Source organism: Melopsittacus undulatus, chromosome 4, assembly GCF_012275295.1.
Source record: "Melopsittacus undulatus isolate bMelUnd1 chromosome 4, bMelUnd1.mat.Z, whole genome shotgun sequence".
NCBI classification, from domain to species: Eukaryota; Metazoa; Chordata; class Aves; order Psittaciformes; family Psittaculidae; genus Melopsittacus; species Melopsittacus undulatus.
The window spans coordinates 103,926,789-103,941,799 of NC_047530.1; the positions used below are offsets into that span (position 1 = coordinate 103,926,789).

The 15,011-nt window shown below is 40.6% G+C and overlaps 1 protein-coding gene across 2 annotated transcripts in view; it reads left to right on the forward strand.

The window, feature by feature from the left end:
• The first annotated feature begins 1,302 nt into the window (after positions 1–1,302).
• Positions 1,303–15,011, forward strand: part of TRUB1 (TruB pseudouridine synthase family member 1) — a 29,126-nt gene continuing 15,417 nt past the window's right edge. The window contains exons 1-3 of one of the 2 annotated variants that reach the window (XM_034062669.1): positions 1,303–1,472; positions 3,074–3,166; positions 6,938–6,993. In XM_034062669.1, coding sequence (XP_033918560.1) covers positions 1,328–1,472; positions 3,074–3,166; positions 6,938–6,993 — 294 coding nt within the window. In that variant the 5' untranslated portion in view covers positions 1,303–1,327. The remainder of the gene's footprint in view (positions 1,473–3,073; positions 3,167–6,937; positions 6,994–15,011) is intronic. The other variant, XM_034062668.1, reaches the window with a different exon arrangement.

Genomic DNA, 15,011 nt, shown 5'->3' on the forward strand with positions numbered 1-15,011 from the left:
GGGAAGAGCTAGGGATGTACATAGCCCTTTGCTAGCCATGCATTTATTTCACTGTAACAGCATCTCTTCATGGTTTCATCCACAGGCTCTTACAAATAAATAAATGCAGTGGATGAACAAAACATCCAAGCTCTCGGTGCTCTGCTCAAGCACAGATTGCTTAAATGCCTACAGGACTCCCAGCAGGATGGGGTGTGATAAACACATAAATGTATTGGCTTTCGCAAATCATAGGTGTGGTTATGTGGATATAACTATACAGGTTTGTAGTAACAAAAACAAAGCTCGATAAAGACAAGATGAGCAAAACAGAGTCGCATAGTAGAAGAATCTGTAAAGGTAAAGAGAAGGGGGGGGTTGCATGCTTGATATAAGAAAAGCTAGTGCCTGTGAAATATAAAGTACTTTTTAGCTGAACTTAGGTTGTAGAAAGAGAACAATGTTTATGTTGTTAGCCTGTGGGATTTAGTGGCCCCACTAAATGTGAGCTAATTGTTTCACACTAGTCCTCTAAAGTATCTTTAGTTTTAAAGAGGAATGTTTGTGTTGTAAGTCTGTAGTGAGATAACAAGATTTAGTGATCCCCCCTAAACATGAATGAGTGATTTCACACCATCCTTCTACTTATCAGTTAGTTTAGAGACAGAGCCTCCCAAACACCTGCTAGCTTGGGATACTCCTTGTCTGCCCATTCTGTTATGAATTGTGCAGGAAGGTCACACTGTTTTAAATCTTTGCTAGTTATCAGAATAATTACAGATATGTCTGGTTTTAGCGAGTTGTGTGATTACTGGGGGGTCCAACTGTGCCAAAGGTGAAAAGCACACTGTGAGGAAGACCACTTACTTCATCCTCAAGACCCCTACTCACATGAGGAAGACTGATTACTTCATCCTCAAGACCCCTGCCCACAATCGTTGAAGAGCAGTGTGCAGACACCAAGAGGAGGAGACTTCTGATAATAAATTACTGGACTTAGTTATAATGTTCCCTGCCTATACACAGGAATGATGAATATGTATGTGACTAATGGAACTGTGAAAGTATATAAACCTGTAACAAATACTAATCGTTTGCAGCTATGGTCATGCACCCAGCACTGTTTACTTTTGCTTTATGGACTTTGTTCCTCGATAAACCCTTGTTATCTCGTTTAGAGGAGTGAATTCGTATTGCCCACGGGGGATATTGCATAGGTAGGCTGTGCCGGGACACCCCCTCTCCTCTCGGGCTCCCCGCCCGCGGACTACATTTCCCAGCGGCCCCCGGGAGGGGAGGAAGGCGGGCGGTTGTGGCAGGCCGGGGCCCGGGCCTGCCGGGAGGCAGCATGGCTACGAGGGAGGCTGGCGGTGTGGTGCTGGGCAAGGCGGCCGAGAAGCTCTTCTCCCTCAGCGGGCTGTTCGCCGTGTACAAACCCAAGGGGCCCACCTCGGCCGGCGTGCTCAACCTCCTGAAGGAGAAGCTGCTGGCAGGTAGGGCCGGGGTGCAGCACACGGTCCCTGAGGTGGGCATGGAGACGCGAGGGGGGGTGTTGGTGAAGGAGGGTAATAGGGAGGTGCTCGTAGTCCCAGGGCAGGAACAGGGTGGCCTGAAGCGAACATGCCTTTAGTCCTCGAGCGGTTTGGATGGGGGTCCCGACCACAACCCCTGTCACGCCTCTGTACCCTTTCTGAGCCGTGATATGCGTCGGACTGGGGGACGGAGCCATTCCTGGGTACGTTCTGGCTCACTGCATGGAGCTGCTGGTTCCCTGCGAGACTCGGTGTGTTGCTTACACAGCATGGCTGCTGTAAGGCCTTATTCACTACTTGCTTGTTTGGGGCAGGCATGGGGTATTACCTGTGGTACCCCGTGATGTGAGCCTTCAGTTTGAATGGGGTAAGATTTGCACTAGCAGAACGCTCCAGTCCTGCGGTGGACAGCACAGGGGGTCCAGCTGGCATGGAGAGCTGTTGGGCATACTCCCTGGGACAGTGTGCACCCGTGTCTGCCAGAATGGGTGTCAGCAGCTCAGCACAGCACTGGCAGGATGTGTTGCTTCAGTCCCACTGCTTATTGCCATTAAAAAGTACAATAAATACAACCAAAAAAGTGAAAACCACATTATGTTGAGGAGTTTGAAAGTCCTGAAGGCCTGGGGATGCTGCAGAAATTGCTTTTTGTGAATACAGGTAACCCCAGCTGTCAGTTGGGGGGAAGTGTGATCATAACAAATTTGAGGGACTATGGTCTAGATTCTCTTTATAAAGTATATGTGGACTTGATAATCTAATTTGGACTTTGAGGCACTTGCTGATGAAGTGAGAACCAACTTTCATATTGGTTAAGTGCTTACTCAGGCTGATTTACTTTATAGTGAACTGTAGTGTGGGTATGGACTTCAATTCAGCTTTGTTTGGAAGAGTTTTAGCTGGATCATGTCTGATTCCCTGATGTGAAAGACATAATGGAGGGATAATTAATAAAGTAGGTAAGGGAGCTTAGAACGTTTGTCTTATTTACTAATAACGATAAACAAGGGGCCTTGAACTCTGCAAAGCTCCTGGAATCTTCAGCTGCATGGGAAGTATGGTGGCTTGAGGTGCTGTGACAGCTTGAAAGCAGCAGTGAGCAAGTTTGGTTCACTGCAGTGTTTCTGTAGGGCTGTGTGCATTCGAATAAACATGACCCATTACATGAAAGTAAATACAGTAGGAATTGCTCAGATTACGTAGCATTCAGTTTGTATGTATGAGATGATTTCAGGAGCTCTGCTGCTAGTTCTTGCGTGCTTTGTTAGTGAAACTTCACAGGTGAACTCTCGACCAGGTTTTCTAGTGGCATTTTCTGAACATCCATTTATAACAGTACGTAAGACTTGATCAGAATCTAGGTGAATATAGCTTGCAAATTGTTTGAGGTTGGGAGTAGATCTAGATGAATCACTGGTCTTATTCAGGACAGCAATTTCTGCACTACTAATTCATAGTTTAAATAATTGATATTTATCTTCTTTAGCAGAATGGAAATATGTGCTATTTTTCCTATGTTGTAAGGTTATCCTATAATGCTTCCTTTCAATTTCTGTTTGCAGAAGCTGGCATGCAAACAAATATGAACAAAAGAAATCAGGTTTTGAAAATTGGACATGGTGGAACTTTGGACAGTGCAGCTGAAGGAGTTCTGGGTAATGTAAAATATAAATACAGTCATCAAAGGGTGAATTTGGGGAACATTTTCATGCCTACATGAAATCAGAGGTGGAGCAACAATTTGAGATAAGTATGGTAGGCTTTCTGGTGTTGGGGGAAGGACAGGTGATTGTGGTCTGGGTTAAATTTCTTCTGCACATACTTTTACATGTTTGGAGTTTTTTTAACAGAAGGCTATGTTCCCTACCCCCAACTCCTGAAATAACCTGTGAGTTATTACATGCACATAAAGACTCTTGTGTAATGAATTCTAAATTACCTTAGAAATTTATGGCTTTTTTTATTTTACTTAAGCTGGGGATTAATAGTCAGCATAATTTCCTGAAGTATTTGTTCTTTAACTAATGCTTTTCTGGGATTTTGAGGGAGCCTTTTGAGTTGTAATACTCACCAAATGAAAGATGTATAAGAGCAATTCAGCTGCTGCTTTTTTAAGGCTCAGCACAGAAAGACTTTTTGCTTCCTGTCCTGTCTTGCTTCATAAAGAAGAGTCATCAGAGAGATTTCATCTTTTAATTTTGATGGCAATCAATCAATCCATCTATCAAATTCCTTTGTTTTACTGAGGAGCATAATGTGCCAGTTGCTGGTCTTGAAAACCCAGCTGTGGCTGTGATCATTGGGCTGGATTATTCCCATATTGCATATTGTCACCAACAGTTCTATTTATAAGTAACATGCAAGTTACACCTTGCTTAACTTGTAACCTTGTAGCTCTACTTGGCTAGAAGGAGTAACAGCAATACTTTTTTGGTATTGAAAGGCAACAGGTACAACTGTGAGTGTATACTGAAAGTAAATCCACTTTTTGATCAGAAAGAGCTGTGCTTCAAGGGGAGATTGTTTTCATGAAGTGCGTTGCTAGTAGAGGCCTATAGGCTGGTAATTGCTTTTCTCTGTCACCTGTGAACATTACAAAATGTAACATTCTTAGGCTAGAAGTACCTACTATCTCATTTTGTTTCAATTTCCTGTAACGTGTGACTGCTCACTGGAGAACACCCTGTGTACTGCTGAAGTGGACGTTTTCCTTCTACACAGATGTTCCCTTTGAGCACGTTACCGCTCATTGTGGGAAATCAACAGCGTTGATCCAGAGGAAAAATAATGCTCATGCTTCTTAATTGCTTCTCCTACTGCTCTCTGACATCCAGCAGTCTCCAAAGCCCGCTCCTGTGGCATGACAAAAAGTACTTGGTCTTGATGTGCTTTGTAAAGACAGGAGTGCATCACCTTAATATACTGTGGGTTGATCATTCCAGTGCCATACAAAACACACACAGGAAAATCAGTAGTAGCTGGATTGGAAAGGAAAAGCTGGAGAGGAGTGGGAAAGGGAATGTGCCCAAATTTCTTGTGGGGTTGGGTAAGATATTGAGGAGAGTGGAGAACACAGCAGAAGCAAGTTACTCAGATAGGGATGGATGGGGTGGTGGGGCAGAAAGTTTTCTTTCCTTGTGGTCAGTTGTACAATAGTATTTATTTTCTGAAACCTCTAACCTTTCTTTATCTATAATGGCTGTTTTCCAGATTTTATGTACTGCATATCTATAACTTTGTTCATGGGAACTAGTGAATTAGTTGATAGAGAGTCTTGCTTAGCGTGCCAAATGTACTGTGAATAACTGAACTGTGCTTTTCATCTGAAAATAGACTTTCATGTATTTTTTTACTGACAGCAAGTGCAAATGAGGAAGGACCTTGGAAACAGAGGTTGGTGATGAATGGCATGTGAGTGAAAGGCAGCGTAGAGACCAGGTGGTATTGGTGGCCTCACACTGATAGGAGCCTGAAGTGACTGCTGACTGAGGGATAATCTTTTGTCTGTCCCCATCTGTGGCTTCTGTTGCATTTGGAAGGTGGTGGGAGCTAGGATTCAATTTCTACTTTTCAACAATAGCTCTTATATTTTAAGATACAAGAAGCAAGGAACTGTTGGTCAAGTCTTAATGAATATCTTATGTTAGTCCATGGTTGGGGTTCCAGTTTAGTGTTTCTTATTGTACAGTGGGCATTGTAAATATTTAGCTTGTTTCTGTAGGGCAGTTATGAATTGTGCTTCCATAGGAGAAGAAAAGATGAAGAAGTACCAAAACTAAAAATTCAGTTAAACTTTGTTCGGCTCTGTGTAGTCTGGCAAGTTTAGTTTATGCCACCTTTCCATAATACACATTACACAAGCTGATGATTAATGGGGAAAATTGTGTCTTGCTCACAAAAGCATTCAGTGTCTCTTTAAAATGATTCCATTGAATCTCTTGACACTCCTCAGCAAATTTCAGCTCAGCAGTTATGTAGAAGTGTCGATGATTTCATCACGTTGCAAGAACAGTGTTTGGTTATAAAGTTTTATCTATGTGCTATTTCCTTTCCTCAGCCTTGTTGCAGCTCTTTCCTGTCTTGCAAATGACAGGAACAGGCTGAACTTAAGGTTCATGAGCACAAGGGCATGTGTGACTAAATGCCCTCAGGAACAAGATGAGAAGTAATTGAGAATGAGAAGTCATCTAATGAGTCTTAGAGTGTAAAGATTGAGGAGCATTAGAGCATTTGTTTTGTTTTTAAAGAAAGATTCATTGTCAGCTTAATGTTTCTGGTACTGGCTCCAGCTTAACATAGAGCTGATTTCCTGCAAGCTCTCTTAACTCCTGTAATTTTGTTAAAACCAAGGGCATAAGCAGTTATGTATTCCATGAGTTATACACAAACGTGCTTTCCTTTTAAAATTTTCATTGTTTCTTTGGATTGCTGTATGTGGAGAAAATCAATAAGAAAGCAGATTCAGAGAAAGCACCTTGTAAAAAGCTTTAAGGTAAAATATAAGAGAGAGCTCTTTTACTGTCTTTTTCTTTCATGAAGAGCTGACTGCTGTTTTGCAGAGTACTGGTTTAAGATTGAATACAGTGGTCTGTGTATGCAGTAATAGGAAGGTTTGATTATGAAAGATTTTTGAGAGGCAGTTGGACCTTTTGATTATTTTGTTTTCTTGCTCTAAGCCTGATAAACAATTTCATTACACTGTCTTGCTGTATTACTCTTGGTCACAATCAACCTTTAAATGGGCCATTTAGTTACAGGGGAGGCTGGATTCATTATTAGTGAGCCACAGCCTTCATCAAACCAAGATGATGTTAATTGCACTATCCATTTCTTTGGTGATTAAAAGATAAATAAATAAATGGGTTGACTTAAAGCGTTTTAACAATAGGTAAAGCTTATTTATCTTCTGCTTTAGACTTTTCCTCTCACTACTCTCATGTTTGAACATCAGGGATGCTTTCTGTTGAATGCAGCCTTCCAGTACCTGAAGGGGGGCCTACAAAAATGCTGGAGAGGAAAATCTTCATCTGGGACTGTAGCAATAGGACAAGGGGCAATGGGTTCAAACTTAAACAGGGGAAGCTCATATTAGATGTAGGGAAGACGTTTTTTACTGTGAGGGTGGTGAGGCACTGGAATGGATTGCCCAGGGAAGTGCTGAATGCTCCGTCCCTGGCAGTGTCCAAAGCCAGGCTGGGCAGAGCCTTAGTGTGAGGTGTCCGTGCCCATGGCAGGGGGTTTGGAACTAGATGATCATCAGGACCTTTCCAACCCAAAGAATTCTATGATTCTGTGACTCCCTTTATATGTTAAGAGACAGTGAAAGGCTATATTTCTGACTAGCATAATATTTAGTAGTGAATGGTGTGCAATAAGGGAACTGCAGAGCTGGGTTTGAAGTAGCATTTCTTCTTCTGTTTTTGCAGTGATTGGTATTGGAAAAGGAACAAAAATGCTGGGAACTATGTTGGCAGGTTCCAAGGTAAGGAATTCTCAATGACTTCTATTAGTGGGGTTTTTTGTCAGTTTGTTTTTCTTCTCATGGAGAGCTGCATCAACATACAAATACCTTCACCATTCTGTGTATTTATGTTAAATGTGTACTTCAGCTCCTTTCTGCATTTTGTCAAAAATTTGATATTAAGATTTTTACATCCAGAATGGTTTTTGTTTTAGTTTTTTTTTTTTAACTTTGTTTGCTTGGTTTGTCTACAAAATGTTAATAAAGCCCAAATTCCTATTTTACAGGAAGATTCCTATAATATTTATTTTGACCCCTACACCCCCCAAATGCCCAAAACAAACTAAACGAAAGATGGCACTGTAAATTATGGTTTGGGCATGTAATTATGTACAATGGTTTAGGTTTTGGTCTTTGTGTTTAGATAACATAATCGTTACTTAGTTTGCAGTAACAGATGCTCTTTGTTTCTTTTCTCTCTTATATACCATGAGGCCTTAAAAGACACCTTTTGGAATGAAGGTGTGTTTGTGATAGCAGCTATTGTTCCAGATAGCAGCTCCTGTGCTCTACAAACCATTGATAGGTGTAAGAAGCCAAAGGAAACAAAAGCCCTGTGGCTACATGAGATAATCCACACTAGAACTTTGACTGATAGCAGTCTTGGGCATTGCTGCTCTTGATTAGTGGTACTATGTCTTTGGTGGGTGCACTCCAGATTGCAGGTGTTGTAACACAACCAGTGTACACAAACAAGTGCATGTACTTGTAAGAATAATCTACCAGTGTTGATTCTTTCTTTGCAAGTAAAATCCTGTTGATTTAGCCATTATTCTTAAATGAGAAGTTTAGGTAAGAATGACAGATGGAGAAATCAATTAAGCCTTCCAAATTTAATCTTAGACTCAGGGAAAGTCAATAGTGGGCTCAGAAAATTGATGGCCTTTCTAATGCATTTTATTCTGCTGGTTTTACCATTCTCTTCTGGTCTGAACACTTAAGCTCTTTAAGGTGCTGAACTGATAGCTTGAGGTACAATTTGACAGTCTTCAGTTCAACTGAAAGGCAAATAATTTGAGAGAAGAAAATACAAGGAGGATAAAAGGACGTTGCCATAGAGTCTGATCCAAAATGTACTGGAGTCACTGTCAGTCTCTGCACTGACTGTAATGTTTTGCATTTGGTCTATAGGACTGGATTTCAGAGGTATCTGTGTTTTGAAACATGCAGTGAGCAGCTGGGGCTGGATTTACAGTGGAAGCAGCTACAGCCTGACATCTCCTTTCAAAGAACTTTAAAGTTAAAAAAGTCACTGAGATACTTCAGCTAAATGAACAATAGGGGCAGTCAGGTGAACTACAGCAGCTAGATCCATCAGCTCTCACCTGGCTTTAGATTGGCATAGGCTGTGAGCACTTGATTCAATGGGGCAAGCAACGTTACATCCTTACTGTAGATCAGCTGTTCACCTGCAACTGTTTGTGTGTTCTGACGTGTCAAAGAGTGTGAGGTAGCTAACATTTGTGCCAGGGGGCATGGCAGCCAAAGAATCATGGAATGGTTTGGGTTGGAAAGGACCTTAAGATCATCCAGTTCCACCCCCCTGCCATAGGCAGGGATGCCTCACACTAGACCAGGTTGCTCCAAGCCCTGTCCAGTCTGGCCTTGAACAAGGTCAGGGATTGGGCAGCCACAGCTTCTCTGGACAACCTGTTCCAGTGCCTCACCACTCTCACAGGGAAGAGCTTCCTGATATCTAACCTAAATCTCCTCCAGATTTGAACCCATTACCTCTTGTGTTATCACTAAAGTTAAGAGCCTTCATTTGGAGATTGACTTGCCTCTGCTTTCACATGTTCTATTTATACTGCAATATATTAGACATACAATAATTTGTGAGTCTAAATGAGGCTGAAGGATCTCCCAGTTATTTGTCTTTTTGACCACACTGACTCCATGGCTCATAATGTAGCAAGAGATTTGGTACAGATAAATCCATCACTGTCTAAATAGGCTTGAGTGTCATTTTACATTCCATGCCACCTGCTAGGAGTTTATACTTTTATTGCATCTTTTTTTTTTTACTATTGTTGATGCTGAGTGTGTGTTGAAGTGTGAGGTTTTTCTTTTGTTCCTTTTATTACTATAAGATTGAGTTGAACTGTCTGAGCCTCTCTAGTTAGGATTTACTGTTTGGGTCTAGGAATGTATCTTGTAAAGAAGTAGTTCAGTCTATCATTGTTGGCAGCAGAGCTATGCTGAGTGGCCAAAACGTATGTTACTGCAGTAAACTCCATATGGTGGCTCTGCCAGAGATTGGACTATTTCTGTTTTTTTTTCCCAAACATTGTGTGAAACTTTCCTGACTCTGTGTGGCAGCTCTGAACATTATCACTTGATTTGCAACTCATACACATTATGCAAGGAGTGTTGCTCCTCCAGTGTAAATCTAATTCCCCATTGGTTTGACCTCCCTATGAATTAACTCAAAACAAATAGAAATGTTCAGCCAAGGTCAATACCTACTTACTGTTCCAGATTTCTCATTGGATTCTTAGTATTTATCCAGAAATAAAAATATGTGCAAGCTGGCTTTGGTTTTGTTTGTTTGCTGTATTTTATTTGAAATATTCCAAGTGAGGGGGAGAAGTGGAATGCTCTTGGATCTGGAATGTAAATACTGAGCATTTAATACATTGTACATAGGAAAAACATTTTTCTTTCTTGTTTTCTAGGATTTGGACTTGGTCTTGCTTGGACTCTTTTGCACTGCATTATTTTGAGAGCAATCTTTTTACTGTGTTTGCAAAATGAAGTTAGTAGAATCAGAAACTGTTTCCTGCTTCACCAGTAAAAGTAATATGGTAGGGGTGGAGCAGTTTATGTTATGCTAAGTTGTTTCTGAATGACTCAGTCTTATTGGTGAATTGTCTGTCTCAAACACAATGTAGAAGTGATCCTTTCTGGGGGAAATGGGCTAGAAAATGCTAGCTAAGAGAGCACAGTTTCCGAAGTGGTAATCCTGCTTTAAAAACTCTCATCTACCACAATGTGCTATTATATAGAAGCAATGAGGGAGATGATCGGGGACTCATCAGAGAAAGAAAAAGGAAGAGCAAAAAGTAATGAAATTCTTCATTATTCTAGTACTCTCCTTTGGGAGGAGATGTCTTCCAACACATACAGGCTTTATTTTTAGGTGGGATAAAACAGGGTAATAGAAACTTTCAGAATTCACTTTCGTGCTTCATTGGCATATTATTCCATGCGGTAAATCTGGGTTCATGTAGAAAAAACTTGAGTAATACCAGTGTGAATGAAGCCAGAACATCCATCAAACTGTGCTTGAAACCAGGGCCTCTTGAGCAGCAGAAAGCATGAGAATGTTGGGCTTATCTGAGGATCCAGCTTCTCATGGTCCACACACAATCTGAAACCCCAAGTGCTCAGTGGGTGACTTGAGGGGTATTGCCTGAGTACTTTGCACTGGTTGCACAAGCTTAGGCAGGAACTAGTTAAAATAGAAAATTTAATCTTAAAAGCTGTGGCCTCTCCAGAATTAAACACTATGAAAGAAACCCTAATAACTAGACAGGGTACAACCCAGACTCCAAATGTTCACAAGGACTAGAAAGAGAAAAGGAGATTATGGGCAGAATGAAGATACATCAGTGACCTAATATGTTAGAGCTTCAATTTATCACAATTTTTAAAATTTGAGTTCTTACAAATCCTGAATGGAAAATGAGCCCTAGTTCAGTGATGAGGTCTTAAAGCTTGCCAGTAACAAATGAATCCTACATCTCCCTACGGGAGAGGGCTTGCCTGAGCAGGTATTGGTTCAGATCACATAATAGGATTACTGAGAGATACGTAAGTGTGATTCTGGGATTAGAGTTTGAATATTGCAAAATTCTTTGTTTTCTGGTGTTGGTACCATGTGCTATGGAACAACATGTCCATATGGAAGGTTGTTTCTTTACCTCCTGTAATTATCTTACTGTCCTGAAAATTAGGCTTTCATTTGTATCCCTTAGCTTCTCAAACCTAAAGGTTGCAGGCTTTCTCCATGAATTCATTTTTTTTTGGAATTAAGTCCTTTGCTTCCATCTTTTGGCAATGAGTTAAATGAATTAATAATGCATTAAAAGGCACATCTAGTAGTTCTATAAGGAGCAGAACTAATGAAGCCTTTTCTAGTTTACAGCTCGTTAGACACCAAAGCCCCACGTGGACTCTTTAGTACCCAGCAATACAGTGGGGCTCCCTCTGGAGACTTTTTCTTCATGGAAGCGCCAATAAATTTATTTCCTCTATCTGTCTCTTTTCAGGAGGCTTATAAGAACTCGGCATCTCTGAGACCTCTATTCTTCTGCCAACATTTGTGTGTTTGCACATTAACATGCACACCATGATGGTGTAAGCGCTGTTCCTTTGAAAATCCTAATTTTCTTTTTAAAGAGCCTTGTGTGGTGGGTTTTTTTTGTGGGTTTTTTTTCCCCAGTGTATTTCAAAAGCAGTTTCTTCTCCAGTTTGCATATTTGAGTTATGAGTGCAAGAAAATTGAGTTGACTTTGCTTTTGAAGGATGCTCTTGGTGGTGTGTGCTCTTACTTTTAATCTTGAAAAAGAATCCTTTGCAGTATCACCAGCTGAGCTCTTTGCTTCAGTTTGCTTTCTTTTGGAGCTGAAAAAGCCAAAACTACTTATTCGTACAGTGTATAGTGTTGTGTTCTGTTTTCTTCTTCATATTCTGATATTTTTAACAATCTCTTGGCAGGCCAAGATTTGTGGGTAGTGGTAATACTTTTTATTAGGCTAATTGGTATAGTATGGGACATGGTGTTTGGGTCTGTATGGCCTTTCTCAGGTTTAAAATAGAAGCCACGGACTTTTAATTGTATTGCAGATTTGTTAAGAGTTGAGTGAAGTAGGAATCGTCTGAACCAGAAAGACCATACTTTCTGAAAGGAAAAATAGTTAATCATAGAATCTTAGAGTGGTTTGGTTTGGAAAGGCCTTAAGATCATCTAGTTCCAGCCCCCTGCCTTGGGCAGGGATGCCTCACACTAGACCATGTTGCCCGAGGCTCTGTCCAACCTGGCCTTGAACACTGCCAGGAATGGAGCGTTTACCACTTGAGCCAACCTTTCCAGTGCCTCACCACCCTCACAGTAAAGAACTTCTTCCTTATATCTAACCTGAACTTCCTCTGTTTCAGTTTAAATCCATTACCCCTTGTTATTTCACTACAATTCTGTAGATGCTTTTGAGTGTGGTATACCAACAATTCTGTCTGGGCAAGCAGTTATAGGTAAGATCCCAAGACTGTTCTACATAGATAAGCTACATTTTATTACTTGCTGTAATAAACTAAAGAAAGAAAACAATTTATCTCCTGTGCAGAATAGCAAGGTATTGCTCACAATTGATCAGCCAAACCAGTCTCAGGATGAGGGGGAATGTTATTGCTTGCTGATGATTTCTCAGATCCCATCTTGCTTGTGTTGATCTGTGGTTTTAGTTGGGCTTTTGCTTCTGAATTGCAATATTAACATATCCAGCTGTCTATATTTGTCTTGGATGAATCTAAGGAGAAGTGGTTTGTTCGCTTTTTAGCTCTTCCCCTAGGAAATTTGTCATCTGCAACACCTTCTCATTTTTCACTCTGTGGTTCGTGTCTTCTTACATTCTCACATCTCTGTTTATGGTATTGCATTCACAATAACCAAGGTTTATTGAGATGGGAGATGTATCATAAAATGAGTATAGCATGTGACCTGCTCATTTAAGGAAAATGGATTGTAGCTACATGAAATGTCACTATTTTGCCTTTGTGCAAGCCCGAAGAAATTATTGTCTCCTTATAAGGGAGGTAGGAGAGGAAAAGAGGAGATGATAAGGTTATCTCCTAGGGGAAAAAGGGAGCCTGGTAGATTATACATTGTGGCATGTGAAGGGGTCAGTGTGAGGTAACGTTTCAGTGTGTCATAAATCCAGTATCTCTGTTGAGCCCATGTTGTTTTTCTGAACTCAGTGGAGTTATGAATTTTAGTTCCCAGGCTTGTTTTGAAAGGTGCTTTATAGGTTTCCCTTAAGGAAAGGGACTGGCAGATTGGAAATGGAGTGATTGTTTCATGAGAGATGTTAACCCACGGGCAGATGGATGTGTTTCAGCCCTTGTAGACTGGTGAGGTGAATTCTTCCTGACGTGTAGTGGTTGCTTAATTTTACCCGTTTAGTTACTGTTTTGTGCTTTAGATGGAGTACATTGCATTCCTGAAATATAGCTAAAGGACAGAGAAGTCTTGACATTTCTCTTACATGGTATTTCGTACCTTACTGTGCAAACACTCAAGGAAGTATTCCTTGAGTGTTTGCACAGTACAGTGCAAAGATGTCTATTAATAAAGCTTGTCCTACTTAATGTCTGTATTCTGTAACATCTATATCCCAGTACCACTATAACAGTTTGCCTTTTTTTTTTAACCGCTACTGACACCTGAGAAAGTAAGTTCTGGTTCTGCAAAGACTACTGTAATTCTATGACCTCTTTCAGAGCAGAGGAGGTTGGTTCAGAGACCCATTATTGTTTATGCAAACTTAGCATTGATTTCTACCCTGTGTGTATCATTTTACATTACTGACAATGAAATTCTTTTTCCCTGAATGCCTCAAGATATTAACTAGAGATCAGTGTCAGTTTATGAAAGTAGGGTTGTCTTCCTTACTTTGGCTCAAGGTGAATGCTTACATAAAAAGAAGGCTGGAAAAATGCATGAATAATGTTGGGTTTTGAGAATGTGCAGAAGGTATTATCAAAATAAGATGCACTGAGAGAATGTTATGACCACATAGAAGAGGATGCAGGAATCGGGAAGTGCTAAAGCGTGGCTGGATTAAATGGTTTTACATGTGCCTTTTATATGTTATACATTGTTGACATCTTTGATTACCTGTTACTGCACAAGATCTGATACAGTTTTTAACTTGTGTTTTTGGTAACAAATCCTAAGAAAAGGCATGGATTTGAATATCTACTCTTTCCTGCCCTGCCCAGTATCCCCAAAACAAAACTGTAGAAGAAGCAGCTGTTGAATAGTAGAGATACACTTTCCTGCAGTGGTACCATTAGTAAGCTGGCTTGACATGCTGTGTATTGCTGCAGTGTCTTTTATGCTCACCCCAGAGGCCTAATCTATTAATAGCTCAGCTTCATGCTCTGTTAATATTCACACTTTTTAAATTGTTGGAAATCTTGAGGAGACTGCACCTATTGTGCTGCAGAAAATCTTTCCCCCTAAAATGCAGAGTATTTTAAGAGCATGCTCTAGTGTCGTTTTTTTCCCCTGTTCTTCCATTCACGAGGTCAGCGTTGCCTTCATTCCTCTTGACCTTTCTGTAATTGTGTGTATGTCTGTGCTACACGTATAGTTCTTGCTTGCATTCTTTAAAGAAAATCGCAAGACTGCAACATGGCAAAGCTTTTATAGGCTTTTTTCTCTTTCCCAGTCAAAATCACAGGAAAACAAGAAGGAAGTCAGCAGCTTTAAACTAGCCATTCACCACTGTTTCTGTTTGTGCTCCTTTAGTAATTTGGTCATGCTTCTTAGCATTGACTTTTTATTTCATCCTGACCTTAACAATGTCTTTGAATTCACCCAAAGGCTTTCCTGCATTCAATTTTATCTGTGGATTTGTATGTACCTGTAAAGTCCTATCCCTCTGGAAGGACTGTCTGAAGTCTCTGGGCAGAGAATTATGAATTTCCTTAAAACTCTGTTTCAGGTAGAAGCTGAAGGTCATCCTTGTTTATTTTGTATAATCCATAGTGTAGGTGCTAGAAGACATAATGAGGAAACAGGTATTAAAGCTGAAATTTAAGGACCAACTAGAGATACTTTGGTGAGTGGGAGAGGTTTTCACAGGCAGTAAGTGTCAGAAAGGTTTGCATAAAGAGACTGTGGGTCACAAACAGCCACTTTTGCACATTAACCTGCATCCCTCTTTGGATATTGCAAGCTTCTATTCTGCAAGTGA